The sequence below is a fragment of the Mugil cephalus genome, chromosome 22 (assembly GCF_022458985.1).
Source record: "Mugil cephalus isolate CIBA_MC_2020 chromosome 22, CIBA_Mcephalus_1.1, whole genome shotgun sequence".
NCBI classification, from domain to species: Eukaryota; Metazoa; Chordata; class Actinopteri; order Mugiliformes; family Mugilidae; genus Mugil; species Mugil cephalus.
The window spans coordinates 15475874-15493524 of NC_061791.1; the positions used below are offsets into that span (position 1 = coordinate 15475874).

The 17651-nt window shown below is 40.3% G+C and overlaps 1 protein-coding gene across 2 annotated transcripts in view; it reads right to left on the reverse strand.

Annotated features, from left to right (window-relative positions):
* Window positions 1–6620: 6620 nt before the first annotated feature.
* Window positions 6621–17651, reverse strand: part of ano2b (anoctamin 2b) — a 67702-nt gene continuing 56671 nt past the window's right edge. For both annotated transcript variants that reach the window (XM_047575803.1, XM_047575804.1), the window contains 2 exons: window positions 13757–13862; window positions 6621–11558 (listed from right to left, as the gene is read on the reverse strand). In XM_047575803.1, the coding sequence (XP_047431759.1) occupies window positions 11184–11558; window positions 13757–13862 (481 nt within the window). In that variant the 3' untranslated portion in view covers window positions 6621–11183. The remainder of the gene's footprint in view (window positions 11559–13756; window positions 13863–17651) is intronic.

Genomic DNA, 17651 nt, shown 5'->3' on the forward strand with positions numbered 1-17651 from the left:
CAACAACAGACTTGTCTTAAGCATTATTGCGGTACATGCCGTCATACGCCCGCTGAGCCAGTGTCGCTACTGTACAACTCAGGAATTAAGGGAAACTTGCACTTCTGTTCTTTGTTCATATAAAAAGCAATTATGGCAACTTACAGACACAAGATTTCCGTAATAATATAATGAAGTGGATTTCAAAAGACACTCCTATGACACTGTTCAGCAAACTATGAGTTGAGTTTGAAGGATATGGTCATTGACTTTGAGCGGAGCTGCCAGGTTTGCACCATGGGAAATGTAGAATCTAGCTAGTTTTGTATCATAAACAGGGCTTAAAAATAAACCAGTCTGCAGAGGATGTCGATGGAATGCAATATGATCAACTACATGGGAGCAGTTGCCAAACATTTACGATCCAGCTCCAGACGTTATAGTGTGCACTGGTAAATATAAATGCATTCTATGTCTGTAGAACAAGAGAACAGACACCTTCATTTTGCACAGGTCCAAGCTCAAATCAAACATTTAAAACAGTGAGGGAGATTCACAGTTTTACTGATGTAAAGAACTGCACTGACTAATACTTTTCAATTCTTTAGTTTTTTTTTTGTTTGTTTGTTTTTTTGAAATCCACTGCTGGACTAACATTCCAGTAATGACAAGATGGGGTAAGGAATAAAATAATACCATTATCATTCTTCATCTGTTGAAATTGTCTGCAAGCCCCAGTTTTAGGCTCTTTGCAGCCATAGAGTCTAATTTAAACATTGTTTCCAGTGGCATTTTGTTTTGGTGCATTAGATCTGTTCCTGAAAAGTTTATCTCATCCGAATCCACAGTATGTGAACATGTGGCTTGCTACATTGGTGAGTTTCGACGTGGAATGGAATATGTCTGTGTGCATGTTTCGGTGATTGCATCTATAGTGTGCGTAAAAGTATAAAATTATGTTCATTCATACGGCCGAAATTATGGCAAAGTCGGTCGTATGTGGGTCAGGCCGTTTGTAAAGTCCACAGTTTTGGCAGCGAAGACAGGGCTTTGCATGCCATGTAGTTATTGTGATTAGCGAGAGGCTAACCTTGTGTAAAAGTTCTTTGTGTCAATTGCTAAAGCAAGGAAGCAAATAATGTCAAAGGTTGGACACAGCTAAACAAGCTCTATCCCAATCCTTTCTTTACAAGCTAGCAGTTTCTTTGTTTTTATTGTCTCTAAGATAATTAAACTAGCTAAGTTAGCTACATGTTAACCATAAAAATGGTTAATGGTGGAGAAGTAGTGTCATCTGAGCACGGAATCAAAGTTTTCTTAATGTGTCCAACCCATAGACTCTATATACGAGGTCCAACCACTCTATAAGGTTTCAGGAAATATAACATTGTTTGATAAACGCGGACATGATGCATAAAAGAAATTTGAATTATATAAACTACATTATTGAATTATTTTGGGTTAGCGCATCAAGAACTATGTGTAATCTGACAGTGTTACTGCTACAGGTTGAGGTTTGCCTGGTTTGGTCTAGGTGGGTAGTACATGTCTAACATCCACATGAATGAATGCCAGGTCCAAAAGTCCCTCATCAGATCACTGAATTGTCACAAGATGGCCAATTGTTATTTACTTCTCCTGTCAATGGTCATAACATTGTGGCTGATCGGTGTACAGTACCACTTGGTTTGAATCAGGTTTTCTTAGTAAGGTAAAGGTAAGGGCTGAGTTTTAGTTCCTTTGCAGTACTGTGGCCACCTTAAGTTCTGCCAGTTGCCCTAACATGGTAAAAAGCTCGAGTCAAGCTTTGGAAGCAGCACAGATTCTACAGAAAACAACGCTGTTGAAAGTTCTGCAGATACACTGCGTAGGAATGTTTTGCCTCTGTGTTATCGAGTCAATTAAAATTATCTAAACCCTTAGTATGCTGGCCAAAAGAAATCAGTTATTTGAGATTTTTGAAGAGGACAAGGTTACATAGAGTGCTTATCCTTTTCAGTTGTATTTTATCCAGTGAAGAGTGGGAAGGAACAAGTAGAAACGGATGAAGAATAAAGTAAAACTCTGGAAAGACTTGTAGTAATGTACACAAACACACACACACACACGCCCTCCCATCTCACTTGAAAGTTAATGTATTTACACAGATGGACAGACAATAGGGTGTGTCCTGGCTATGATCCCCATGTACAGTATGTGCGAGTGTATGTAGAGGAGTGTCGGTGTCAAAAGACCCTGCTTTGGGTGTTTCATGTGTGCAGATGTGTATTTAACACAATACGTTTGGTTGTGTGTTTGCATGTGAGCGCAGAAATTTCATGCACTGCGTCAATGCTGGGTGACTGGGTTTGTGTGTGTGTGTGTGTGTGTGTGTGTAAGCTGTGGCCCGGGGCATATTAGAGACTGACACATGAAAGGCCAAACGCGCATCAGAGTCCTATAGAAGTCTTTCGTCAGTTTATTAAAAGGGAGGAGGGAAAGACAAAAGAAGCTGGACAGACAGAGGGAGAGAACGTGAGATGAGGACGAACAGGAGCTTCCAGTGTGGAGAAAAACGGGAAGAAAAAGGAGTGCTGCCTGGGGACACAGACATACAGAAACATGAACTCTCTCTTCCTCCATCTCTCTCCAATATTTTCCTTACGTTATTCACCGATCAGCCACAACATTAAAATCACTGACAGGAGAGTTAAACCATCCTGTAACATCTTGCTCTATAAGTCAAATATTCCATTGGTATAATGTCAAAAATAAACGTATGCCAGCCAGTTTTTGCAGTGTACCTGTTGTTAAATGGATGAATATATTCCCCCTTATTTGGATGTGTGTTCTCAAGTTGCAGTGCGTGGAGCTCTCACTGACTCAGTGTATCAGCCAGTTTGAATATTTGCTGATTTGTTTATCTCAGTTACTTTTGTACATTTGTTTATTCAATAAGGATGCGTACAGAGGAGCGTTGACAGTAGCTGAAGCGATGTGCACCACACATGTGATTACAGCCAAAGCTTATTTTCACCACTGGTCCCTTGGAGGACATCACCTGACTGCCATCAGGATAAGTCATTACTAATCCCAATCAACTCTGCGCATTTACCACAAAAGCAACGGTAGCTAATGGCAGCAAACAAAGAAACAAATAATCAAAAGATTTTTAGTATGAGCTCATATGGTGGTGACTAAATGGTGACTAAGTGGTGACTAACTGAGCTAGGATTAACCCTAACCCTGGTTGATGTTACTGAGGAACTGAGGAAGTCAACTGAAATTACATCTAAAAGCAGCAGAGGAGTAACATATATTAATCTGACAGCAAGGACTTGATTGGTTGATTGCAATTGTGGCAAAATCTCAATTGTTAAACTGAAAAATCCCAAAAGTCAAATTTAATAAAATTGTCAAATGATGGACCTAGTATGTACTGTACTGTAGGCAATGTCTGGATTAAAGTTTCAAGATTAACTCTAACACTCTGATGTAGGAGGTCCAAAGCACTAAGATATTTATTCTCCTTCATCACCTTTTATCTGTAATTTAAAAGTTTTTGAATTTGACGTTGGGGTTGGTTCCTAAATGAGGAGCATAAAGAGATATTTTTAACTCCACTTTTGAGGGTGGACATAAATTTATAATCCCTTGCTGTTTTGTGATAAAGCACGGACTTCCTGTTGCATCTGTCAAAGCTGCAATTAATGTTTAGCTTGTCTTCTTTGAAAAAAAAAAACAAACAGAAATACTCTCTTCTGACTTGGTCAAATACCTTTTATAAACTAGTGCAAGAAAGAACATGAACACGTAGAGCGAAATTATGATAGCTGTTATTATTAAATCATAGGATTTAGCTGTGGTTTATGGCAAGTGTTCAATGAATGATGACATTCCTTATGGCACACACTCCATTTTAAAAGTGTCATAGCAGGTAAAGAAAACTGTGGTTGTATCACATTTTATTAGCTAGCTCTATTGTTCTGATATTGACACCACGCCAGGCACCTTCACTTGACAAAGTAAGGAAAGTACAAGCATATGATGGCTGCATTCCACCTTCATGGCTTACTGGGACACTTAGGACCTTAGCCAGAGTTAATACCGCATTAGCCAGTGTCAACCTGTGCTATCCCCAGGCTGACAAGTCAGTGTGTCTGCTGTGAAAAGATCAGTTGGTGTGCTTGCTCACCGTCGAGCTTATTGGGACACTTGATAGAACGTGTTGATAAAATTTGTAGCATCTCTGATTTTCCTGTTATAACAAGTCAAAATGGAAGCTTTCGAGAAGGTCTACAGGTTGAGCAATTGTTTAGGGCTGGTTTTCCGCTGTCTGACTATTAGTGAACGATGTAGACCTAGTTTAATGAGAAGCCAGCCCTTGAAGCTCTTCCAAGCCTTGCAGCAAATAGCAACTCTTCCGGTTACCTAGAAGCCAGGTATTTGCTCACCTGTCTTTACACGTATATGAACTTAACATGACATCCCATTCTTAATCCATAGGGTTTAATATGACGTTGGTCCGCCCTTTGCAGCTATAACAACTTTAGCTCTTCTGGGAAGGCTTTCCACAAGATTTAGGAGTGTGTTTATGGGGATTTTTGACCATTCTTTCAGAAGCACCTATGTGAGGTCAGGCACTGATGTTGGACGAGAAGACCTAGCTTACTGTCTTCATCTGATTCATCCCAAATGTGTTCTATTGGGTTGATGTCAGGGCTCTCGCTCATTCATGTCATTACAGACCTTGCTTTGTGCGCTGGTGCACAGTCATGTGGGAACAGGAAGGGGCCATCACCAAACTGTTGCCACAAAGTTAGGAGCATGCAATTGTGCAAAATCTCTTGGTATGCTGAAGCATTCAGAGCTCCTTACATTGGGCCAAACCCAACTCCTGAAAAACAACCCCACACCATAACTGCCCCTGCACCAAACTTCACACCTGGCACAATGCAGTCAGATAAGTACCGTTCTCCTGGCAACCGCCAAACCCAGATTGGTCCATCAGATTTCCAGATGGAAAAGCATGATTCGTCACTTCAGAGATTATCTCCAATACTGTAGAGTCCAGCAGTGGTGTGCTTTACATTACTGCAACCGATGCTTTGCATTGCACTTGGTGATGTATGGCTTGGATGCAGCTGCTCGGGCAGATTCCATGAATCTCTCTATGCACTGTTCTTGAGCCTGTAGTAATAGATTCTGCAGAAAGTTGGCAACCTCTGAGCACTATGTGCAACCGCTGACCCCCCTCTGTCATATAAAGTGAACTTTGTGGGATGGCCCCTTCCTGTTCCAACATGACTGCATAACAGTGCACAAATCAAGGTCTATAAAGACATGGATGGGCAGGAATCCTGACCTCAACTCGATAGAACACCTTTGTCACGTAAAGAGACAGAGCAGGACAGAGCCTGCTACTTCATGAGTTGCTGTTGTACCACTGACAGTTTACTGAGGAATATTTAGCGAGGACATTTCACAACTGGACTTGTTGCACAGCTGGCATCCTATCACAGTACCACACTGGAATTCACTGAGATCCTGAGAGCAACCCATTCTTTCACAATGGTTTGTAGGAGCAGCCTTCATGCCGAGGCGCTTGATTTTATACACCTGTGGCCATGGAAGTTTATTGGAATACCTGACTTCAGCCTGAATTCAACTTGGAGGGATAAGCGAATACTTTTGGCAATATGATATATGTGCCAGAGTGCCAGCTGGCTGCTTGCCATAGTCTTTGGGACGTGTTCAGAGGCAATTTTCTGACTCTGAAACAGGAGTTGTGAGGTGATTTGTTAACAATTCTTTTATTATTTGGAGCCCTGATCCCTGCTATCACTGTGTGAGAGATGGGGTACACCCCGGACAGGTCACCAGTCTACAACAGGGCCAACACAGAAAGATAAACATCCATTCACAAGCACACTGATGGTTCATTTAGAATCACCGGTTAACAATTTTGTGTTTGCATGCTCTCCCTATGTGCCTATGTGGGTTGTCTCCGGGTGCTCCATCCTCCCATATACCAAAGACATAGTTTATGGTACCTACCGTAGCTCCATGAATGAACACAGTCAACAGCAACAGCAACATCTGAAGGAGGCAGCTGTAGAAAATATCTACCGTCAAAACAGAACAGCTTATTGTGGACATTAGATTTCATTTAGCTTATATTTTATTTGGTCGATTTGGTTGGATGATTTAAACGTTTTCAAAATGTATCTGCACCGACCAGAGTAAACAGAAGCATGAAAGTTCACAGAGGGCCAAGACAAATCAGGGCAGGCCAGGAATTAGCCAGAGGCAGAAAACATATGCACACACACTCACACACACACACACACACACACACACACACACACACACACACACACATACACACACACGAGACACATAAACAATACCACGTGATACCAAGGGAAAATGTTTCTATATGTGCTTTTAGCAGTGAGCATGTACAGAGGACTACAAGTGTTGAAATTGAATTGCAAAAGTCATGTAAATCTAACTCATATGAAATTCAAAATTTGAAATCCAAGCTTATTGTGGGTATGTTATGTTACTGTGATACTTTATATATCTCATTTTAACTTTTCTTAACAGGTCTTACACTTGCATTCATGATTTGAGTTCACGTCATGCATGGCACTTGATACTTTTGGAAGGAAGAATTTAATTTATTTGGAAATGTGTGCTGTTATGGACACTCAAGCAAAAATGTGACTTTTAGTTAAAGATTAGTATAATGCAGTGGAAATGTGAAACCTATGCTACTCTATGTTACTCTGCAAAGAGGAAATTGGCAGTGTTTCACTGTGACACTTGCTACATACACATGGACAATACTTTTTCAAAACCTGATTCAAATCATTCTCATTCCAACTTGTTGTTAACGTAAATACAAAATGAAATTATTTCGCAATGATAGGAGTTTACATGCCTCAAACAGCAATCAGAATAGTGAATTTTTTAAGTTACACAAAATGCTTCTACTTGCTGTGGAGTGTCAACTCTGCTGGAAATATGGCAGAAGAAGACACAATTCTGACTTTGTTCTTCTTTGTTGGCTGACTCATTGGAGACTTGTCTCATCAACTGAGGTTTACAACCACATGGGGCAAATATGCACAGAAAGAATGCAGCCCTAATTGCCACTGCTGTAGTTTAAAGTTTAACGGCTCTTGGGGGCCCCCTACTGGCCCGGGGTCATAAGCAGTTGACTCCCTTGTCCGTAGACAAGTTACGGTTTAGTAAATAGTTAGCTAAAAGGACAAATGGGATAAGGAGTTGACAAAAGAAATAAATGAACAGTTGAAATCGATGAAATGCCAATAAAAGAACACAGGAAAAAAACTAAAAAAGAAAAAGAAAAGTTAACATGTAGGATAAACAGCCGAAGTACTTATCTTCAAGGACATGATAAATCAGAGAGCTTAAAGTAATTGACAATCTTTCGATTTACCTATTTCAAATGGACAAACAGCCAAAACAGAGAGCTTTAGGTAATGGACTAAATGAGTAATGTAAGCCCATCAGCTCACAATTAACTACCGTAAAGTGATGACTAAATAGCTGAAATAGGTAGCCTAAATTGATGAATATACTGTTTAAATTAATTGAAATGGTTTAAGACACAGAGAAAATAGTTTAGGGTAATAAATAAACACTAAATGGCCAAGGTGATAGATACACCATACACCTAGCTTAATAAAAAAAAGTTAATGAAAAAGACTAAACAGCTAATGTAACCCCAGATTTTTCAAATACTGTCCTAAATGTAGTTAAGCTGTATTAAATACCTAACCAACCTCACATTAAATGAAAACACACACCTGGATGGTACACAACATGACGTACATTCATTTACTTATAGAGATTAGGGTCACAGTACATCATATGACACATAAGCATGTCCATAGTTTTACATATTGCTAATGCTATAGCTTCTACCTATATGCCATGTCATTAGTGACTCTTGTCTGTTTGCTGCAGTTCAACTTGTCATTGTGTGGGTTTTGGTGTGATCATGATGCCTAAAATGCCTTCAATTGTGACATTAATCCTTTAATGGTACAGTGTTATATAGCTTTTAGCGTGGACAAAATGACATTTCCTAAGTCCTAAGTACTGTAACTGTGCATAAGTGCATAAATATCGATTATCTAGTTAAATTTACAATGTCACTGAGAGGTAGTTATTTTATGACTTTAACCTAAAGAGCTGACTCATTAATCATCATATACCATTATCCACAACCTACTTCAAACTCACCAAGGCTAAAAAGAGAGATTTAAAGGGGCATTAACCTTTTTGCTGCCACTAGATGGCAATAATACTAATATACCACTGCTGTATGAAGTAGAAGTGGGGTACTTGTTGCAACATGTGTATAGAGTAATTTCTTTCCCTTTAGTTTTGGTCTCCTCCACCTCTTGGTAAAAGAAATGAAAAGAAAAGAATGTAGTCCTGGAGTCTACAGGGACATTATATCTTACCACAGTGTTTGCCAACACATGAGTGTTTTCTTCAATGTGATTTCTTTCTTACAATTCCTTTTCTTTCGCCGTTGTGCTTTTATTTGTTTTCAAGAGGAAAGCTGAGATGGAAAGAGACTGGGGTGAACAAAACAATATTTGTGGCAGGAATCATTCCTTGACAGGTTGCCATTTTTTGCGCACCTGATGTACTGGTTGCCAAAAAACCTACAGGCAAAACCAAGGTGGCCTACACACAGTTCTGTTTTTCTCTCGTCTCATCATTTACCGATAATGATAACAGGAATCCACGCAGACGCAGAGAAATCTGCAAGTGGAAACATATACCTGAGATAAAGACAAATATGATCCTCATTAAAAAAAAGTAAAGAAATAAAAACAAAATTAATGTACTGTACATGTACGATTATCAGAATATATTCTTCTTAAAACGGCTGCAATGGCAGCACAGGCGAGCTAACATCAAATGTTTGTTATTTTTCTTTCGGAGAAGTAATCCCATTACAGCTACCTGGTCAAAAAAAAAAAGTAAATGAGAATAGACCAATGGAATAAAAAGGTCACACAACATGTAAAAATTATTTTGCAATCCATCTAACAATTCTGTATTTAAGAATTTTTACACCAGTGTAAGGTAAGGATCAAGTAAGGATTCACATTTCTATTATTAATTAACAACAGCCTGTATAACAAATATACCTTTATCACAATTTCCTAAAGGTGAGAACACATTTAAGGTTAACAGTCTGTCACTGAGTCCTACATGAGCAGACAGGTGTTGGGTTGAATCTGAAACAATGAGCAATTACAAGGCCTCTGAAACAGAACTCACTGCATGTTAGAGTTAAAACTGGACATGGTGTTCCAAGATGGCATCACCCACAGTATACCCTCAGACAGTCTGCACACTGCATTTGTCCAGCAACACACCATAACCAGGTAACTGGGCACATCCATGGTTAAAGTCGAACTGAAATTGAAATTTTATCAAATAAGCATATGAGTATATTTATGTAGTTGTCAAAATGTTTTGTGGATCATTTAGATTCCAGTGGACACAGACAGGTAAGCTGGTGGACTGACATTGTTTGTCATGGTAAAATTATAGATTACACTTTTTTGAGAGTTTTGACAATTTGATTGATTTGCCATAACCATAAAGCAAGGAACATTTTCTTGATTAACAGTCAATTTGCTGTCTAAAAACAGCATCAATGGCTGCAGAAGCGTAGCGTTATAACGCTTAATGGTTTAAAATACCAAGCTTGTTCAGTGTAACGCAATATCTAGCATGTTTAGCAGGAAAATTACTTCAATATTATGTGAATGGGAGATTAGAGTTTTCTGTGTGGAATATACATATAAAGAGACAAATGTCTTAATTCAAATATCTTAATTCGTTAAGAGACGTATTCAAAACCCACCAAGTCATCCTCTTTGAATGCTCTGGATGTCACCAGCAAACATCAGTCAACCACTGCCTAGGAAACTGTCTGAAAATGTTATTGTTTGGTGGACATTAGCTGTATCCAGCTATACTTCCTTGCGCACAAAGTCACCAGAATTCAATTTGCAGTTTGACATCAACACTCAAATGCTAATTCAGTTAGTGTCTTCTTAAAATAAAGCTATAGTTAGACCGGATAGCACTGCGAGTTTAAAGAATATCAACAGATGAATCGGTCAGATGTATTCGTGATGACTGGTGTACCAGCTTTACAAAATAAAATCACTATTTATCAAGAGCTAAAAACATCCATTAAGATTTTTATGACAGTCTTTGATTTGGGCAACGACAACCCCAAATCATCACTCACCTGAAGGAATGTGAGAGTACGCAGTGTGGCAGTTCATGACGAAGGAATGCTGATGAAGTTGTATCGCTGAAGATAAACACATTCACAGTTTGCTAAAGTATTCCTTTTGCTTTTAAATCATTCTACAGTCTTTTGACGGCTGTAAAAGTCCATATGGCTAAAGAGACATTTTTTGCTTCACAGATTATCTAATTTTATAACTACAGCTAGGACCGGAATGAGTGGCATAAACAGTGTTATCACATTGGCATGTTTTCTATTAATCAATACATTGGGCAAGAGAAACAGTGACCAGCAGCTTTGTCTTCAGTGACAGTGAACTGTAGTTTCAGTAGTCTTTCAAAGTGATTCCTGAATTCTACAGAAAAATGTGTGAGTGTTGTAACTGCTACAGGTTTTGTAAATAAAAAAAAATTAACAACAAAAGAGCAGAAGCACATAGAAGAAGAAAAACGCTGACAGCCTTAACGTTGAGCCAATTATGGACATTGGTCCATCCATTCTGAACTTGTCCATTAGTTCATAGTTCGTTCTTTATCATCAGTCTCTTTCAGGTAATATTCACTTGTTCCGCCTATGTATTTTATTGCTTCTCTACGCTATATGAAGCTAGTGCGCCTCACTAAATATTTGATTTTTACCAAAAAGTAAAAATGACAACACTATATCAGGTGAACAGTCAGCGCGAGGAGGAACACACACATCCATTCAGTGGAGACAGATTCAACCACAGTGAGACCACTGAATTCATGTTTTACGTCCGTAACTGAGCTGCGAGGCTTTAGTCACAGCACCACTGTGTCACACATACCGGGACACGAAAGACACAGGCAAAGACAGACACAGACTGAGTCACCCGAGCCAATCAAGAGGCCCTGCAGCCTCCACATATGCGTATTATCACACGTCACACCGCCGTGTGTCTCGAATTCTCGTTTTCATTCCTGGACGACGACGAGATCTTCCTGGTGAACTGACTGAAGCTTGCGGCCCGACACCTTGTCCTAGGCCAAGCCCCTCCATCGCCTGACGTGGGGCCTGATGGTAGAGTACTGAAGCGACCCAAGAGGGGCAAGCCCTGGTTTGGGGGGAGCATCTGGCTGCTCGACTGGAGAGTGCCATCCTTGGCGAAGAGGCTCTGGATGAGCTGGAATTTCTCCTTCTCTTCCTGCAAAAAGACGTCAACCAGGAGCTTCTTCTCCCGTTTGAGCTGCTCCACAATGGTTTTGGGCACATCAGGGATCACCCAGGCAACCACAAGGCTGAGGAACATCACCAGATTCTGGAGGAGAGACCAGAGAAGAAAAAGGTGTTGGAAGAGAGTTGGCTGTAAAGTGGTGTACTGTATTATGAACTTCAACAAATAGCTTTATTGGTGACATGTGTACACAGTATATACAACGATCAGGAATAACATTATGACCACATTCCTAATATTGCGTAGTTTGTGAAAGTTCTTGGTCATGGTAATCCAAAAGACATTGAAAAAAGGCAACTGGACTTGTAGAGATTCTTGAAGACGTTTCACCACTCATCCGAGTAGCTTCTTCAGTTCTGAGAGACCATTGGCAAGTTGAGGTTTAAATAGTGCCTAGGCTACTTCCCCTATGAATGGTACATTAACGAAACCATTATCACTGGGAGCCTCCAGTCTCAAGGTGTGAATGGTGCTGAAACTTCTTGAAGACAGAAGTCAAGACTGAATAGTAAATTGATGGCAGATTAAATCTCTTAAGTCTACCTCCTCCGTTTAGAGAAGGTTTTTTGACTTTAATATAAGCCCCTTTCACACTGAGCAAAAAACACAATGTGAAAGGGTCAATCGGGGTTGAACAACTTGGGTCTTGGACCTGGCAATTGACCCGGGATTTTATCGGCTCGGCTTCGATGTGGACAGGAATGTCGACCTGGGTTTTTCTCTCTGACATTGATGCATCTGTCTGTTGCATTCTGATTTTGGCACTCGACGACCTGTCAGACTGTATCATTGAGCTCCAGCTCAAAAACAGAGCAAAGTTTTGGTCTACTCCCATAAAGACCGATCTCTGAAGGGCAGAGTTTTTTGTTCATTTATTTTCAATCAAACAAATCAAATGTGTTGTTACACGATTGTTAATGGAAGCACACAGGTGAATAAGCCCTATGTCATGTTTGGGAAATTGCACCGATTGGGATATGCATGTGCGACTGTGTTAATATACAGCTTGTACAGCAATTCCCACACCTTTTCATGGCAGCACACTGGAAAGACAGAGATCTGCAAGCTGCTCTGCATCTGAGGAGAAGAGGAGATTTGGCAGCAGATATCGGGCTCTGTGCAGGACACAGTAATTTATTTGACTATCAGCAGCCTTTAGAAAGAGCAGGGGTTCTTTCTTCAGGTTGTTTATCTCGCTGTGTAGCGAAATGTAATAAAAAGGACACTCTTTCACATCTTCAAGAAATTCTACAAGTCCAGTTGCCTTTTGTCAACGCCTTTTGGATTAATACAGTTCTAACTAAGAATGGACATGGGCCTTCTGACGGTGTCCTGTGGTGTCTGGTAACAGAACATTGTTAGTGCGGGCCTTTGGGTCCTATGGGTTGAGTAGAGGGGCCTCTGTGGATCATCCCACAGATGCTTGATCAGTGTGGGATCTAGTGAATTCAGGCATGGATGCAGAGGGATTTTAAACCAGTAACGATACAACTCCAAGTTACCTTTACAAACCTATCAACACTATAATGTCCAAAATATGTAGTGTAGAGGAATATAAAAATGTACGTTGTAGGATCATGGTCTTACTTCTCTTTTGCCATCTAAGCTCTCTAGAGTGGTCAAGTTGGTACATTCTAGCAAATTGGCATCCTAGATGTACACTGGATATATGGATATACTGTAAAAACAGCTATTGCTCGATTACTGTGATGGAGAAAGTCTTTGTGATCATTCCTGAGGCAACTTATGTAAGGAATCATAAGGACCATAATGTTACTGTGATTTTTAACCTGATTAATAATATAATAATATAATAATAATATGAGAAAAGTAGTGTTGTAAAACTTAAGTTTCCACTGTGGACTGTGTGTATCCAAAGAGCAAAACTACAATAACTAATTTACACTCATGTCACTACGCTGGCACGAATCCTCGTGTTTTTTTTTTGTTTTCTTTTTTGTCACGAACACCTTTGATCTGGAAACACAACATAAATTGCACATATTTCTGAACGTGAGTCTATATTTGTTTGCAGCCGTAATGAGGGGGACTTGTCAAACAGCTTGGATGCTGAAGGACATTTGGTAGACATGTGCTAGTGAGGAGTGAAGCATCTGGTAATATTCCTCATAATGAGAGAAGAATGTGATCCACTCAGCTTCACTGCCCCCCCCCCACACACACATAAAAACACGCAGCTATAAAAATAGGTGGTGGACCCAAAAACATGAGCTAAGCGAAATTAGCATAGCTTCCAAAGCAACAAAACAAGTCACTCATACCTGGAACAGTATGACAAAGCCCAGTCTTGCAGCCAGGACAGACCAGTAGTGTTTTGAGAACTGGTATGCCTCTGGAGACCAGGGAGGTTCTCTGTAGTCTTTATACCTAGGACAAAAGACAGATGCGTACAGTGTGAAGGACAAAAGGGGACTCACTTAAAGTTTTTATTTTATTCTTTCAGCTGTGGTGTAAGAAAACACTTCAGGTTCCAGGCCGACATTTTTGTGACTAAATTACCCAAAGCTGTGTTTGCAAACATGATACAACTATGTATTCTTTGGCTGAAAAAACCCCAATCAATGGCAGCAATGATAAGGTCAACCACAGGAAAGGCACTTCAGTGCTTCCAACGAGCCAACCTTACATAAGGGGTAACCAGTTTGATTCAAGTTTGCATAAATGTCCTGTTCGGGAACCACAGAACCAGTTTAATAGAGTGACCTGACAAATTGGGACCGCAGTACACTTACTGACTCTGGTCCAGTAGGTGGCTAAACCTCAACTACACCCACGACCAAGCAAACTTTACATTCGCACTGTTCCTGTTTCGAAATCAATAATCATCTATACTGATATTCCAACTTTCTTTGGAGGACCAGGCAATGTGCGCTTGGAAGTTTGTTTTCGCAGGTTTAGCACACACCGACCCAAGCACGCATAAAGCTGATGTCAACATGGTTGCAGTTTGGATCAAAGTGTCATCTGGTTCTCAGCGAGAGCCAATATCTGTGATCTGAATCGGCCTTCTTATGTCAAAATAACTGAAACTGTGGTTACAATTGTAAACCACACCTGTTCTCAGCTGCTGACAAGACCTCATAATAAGACCTCATCAAATTCTATAAGCTGATCAGCCACAACATTAAAACTGTTGACAGGAGAAGTAAATACCACTGAACATCATGTGACAATACAATGTTCTGCTGGGAAACGTTTGGATGTTCGTGAGGATGTTACTTAGACATGTACCAGCAGGATGCATCCTGGCAAACACACACACAAAAACAGTTTGGGAGCAACTCAAAAGAATATGCAAAACAGCATAAGGTGTTGACCTAGCCTCCAAATTCACTAGATCCCAAACTGATCAAGTATCTGTGGGATGATCCACAGAGGTCCCTCCCCTCAATCCATAGGAACTCCACTAACAACACGCTGTTACCAGACACCACAGGACACCCTCAAAAGGTCCATGTCCATATTCTGATGAGTCACAGCTGTTTAGGAGGCACAAAGGAGACCTACACAATATAAGGAAGGTGATCATAATGCTAGGCCTGATTGGTGTATAGTTTAGTGTAATTTCCTTAACCAAGCCCGTATGGGTTCTCCTTCAACTCTTTCTTTGACCTTACTCTTTTTTATATGCTTTTTGACAATTCAACTCCGTTTTGAGAATCCACCTCAGACAAACTTTTCTCAGCCAGTATGGTTTTCATCCTGTGAGCAGCCTGAGTTATCTTTACTTCACACAAAGCGCAGTTAACTTTATTAGGATTCTTTTACTTTGTTTTCTTTGTAGTAAACACACTTTATTGTGCTGGAAAAACAAAAATGGGAAACTTGAACCACATGTTGTGAAAACGACCAATGTGAGGACAGAAGATGGGAACAAGAGAGGAAAAGAAAGAGAGAAGAAAAGAAAAAAAATCACAGGCGGAATGGAAGAAACACAAGATGTGTTTTGTTTACGGCTGGCCTGTCATTTAAAACACAACCGCCCAAGTATGCACTCGAAGTTGAGGATGTTGAGGATGTAGTTTCAACCTGTACACACACGCACACGTTGTGTTGCCATCACTTCAGAGGACACTGATTTCCTGCAAAACTTGATTTTAAATCCTACTTGTCTACTTTGTCACTACCTTGCTTTTCGTTCCCAAATGGGAGGCGAGTCCTGACACTGTGACAGTATAAACTGATTTATGGCCCTGCAACATGAGTAATCCAAGCACGCACACAGACATCATGAAACAGCTGTATGTCTGTTAAGGCCATCAGAGAAATGTGATGTCCAAATTCAGTTCAAGGCTTCAGGGAGAGGACAAGCTAATAAACGTCAATAAGAACCTGCCTTAGAGCAATCTCTGCTTATTCATTTATACATTCAGATCATTTGGAAATTCTGAAATTTGTTGCTGTAATGTAAAGCATCAGGGAACATATCTCAAGATGCAGCCGGCCTGTTTGAAACTCAGCAATAAAACAAGGGAGGGTCATCTGTCTGAAAACCGCAAAAATAAAACTGGGCGGGGGGATATGTGAAGGCTTGTTGGTATTTTCGGAAATGGTTTGGAAAGAGGAGTCTGACAAAGCGGTTTCCTGTTGGATGCAGTCACTCCTGAATAACATAAAGAGGTCCTGACCCTCTTTACATTATTTATATTACAATTACTTGGATGCTGTCAATTGTGCAGCCCGCGGAATTGAGGGGAAAGGGGGTGTCTCGTTATCCACAGAATGAGGCTTCAACAAGTCGAACTGAACACACATCTGAGGAGTAAAACACATGAGAAACTGACTGGCTGCAACATAAGAGTCGAGGTTTGTTGCCACGTGTTATGGTACTGATTAATCAAATTTGGTAATGCGGTATAAACACACTGGTATAAAAGCTGTAAGAACCGCTATAATGTCATCTATCAGATTCCTGAAAAGCAGCACCATTGGGAATGCCTAATACGGCTAAGTGAAAAAGGGGCAGGTAGAAGGAGCTTGAGTTCAGCTAGGGTGGACCTAAAGACATGGATAGCGACATGTGAAGACACCCAATTCTCAAACAAAAGTTTTAAGGTCCGTGACACACCTGTCCAACTTTCGACCATTTGCCAGAATTGGGCCATTGGTTATCGGCTGCGAACCTAGTACCGATATTTCCAATGTGTCTGTTTGCACCAGCTGGGCTGCAGTCTGTGGTTTTTCGGACCATTTAACATATTGAATTGGTGGTGGAATGGGTCAGTGAGAGAGATCACTCTGATCTTCTCCAAAAGCAAACAAACCAGCAAGTGAATCTATCATGGGATACACCAAAAGCTCCTCTCACAACAACATGATCATCTAGAATAGATAAACTGGAGATCAACCTATTGGAGAATTTCAAAAGAGGCCACCTTTTTAGATCTTTGTAGCTTCCTAGCCTCCCAACTAACACTAGCTCTTCCAGTTTCCCAGTTTTGTCGCAGAGGCAGAATGTCAAAGTCTTTGTTGCCAGTAGTTCTTTAATGTTAGTAAGCCATGATATAATTTTACATTTAAGTTACACAAATGACACTTAGAGGTGTCCAAAAGTTCAGCGACAGGCTACTGATCTGACCATCTATCAACCCTCTGAAAAAATGTAGGGAATGACAGAGTTGGATGGGGGTCTGCGGATTCCTTTGACTTCACGGTACTTTTGGTTTTTGTTTTCTCAACAGCACAAAGTCCAACATATAGAATTCATTTCAAGGCAGGAACTAGGAGACAGTCCCTCTCATTGTAATCTTGAGAACATCTATAGGCACAAAATGCATCCTTCCTAATCACCTCACGCACAGAAGAGACTGGAGATTACAGACAATGCCCTGCATTATGTACGGCTACAGCTATAGACAATCCTGCAGTGCTGATTTTCATTGTTGCAGTTAATAGCAATTGTCACAACTCACAGCTCCATCAAGTTATAAACGAAGACGTGAGATTCCATCAACAAGAGCCACTCAAATCAAAGATAGATTTTGTAAATCTATGCTAAACTGCCAACAGATAAACATAAGTATATTAGAAAAGGAATGCAGGAAACTCCAATCACACACAGTGACTACAGCCGTTTAACAAATCTCATTAGTGTGACAGCTCAGATCAAAGTTTCTCATTGAATTGACTGACTCGAAGTGATAAGGCTTCCACATC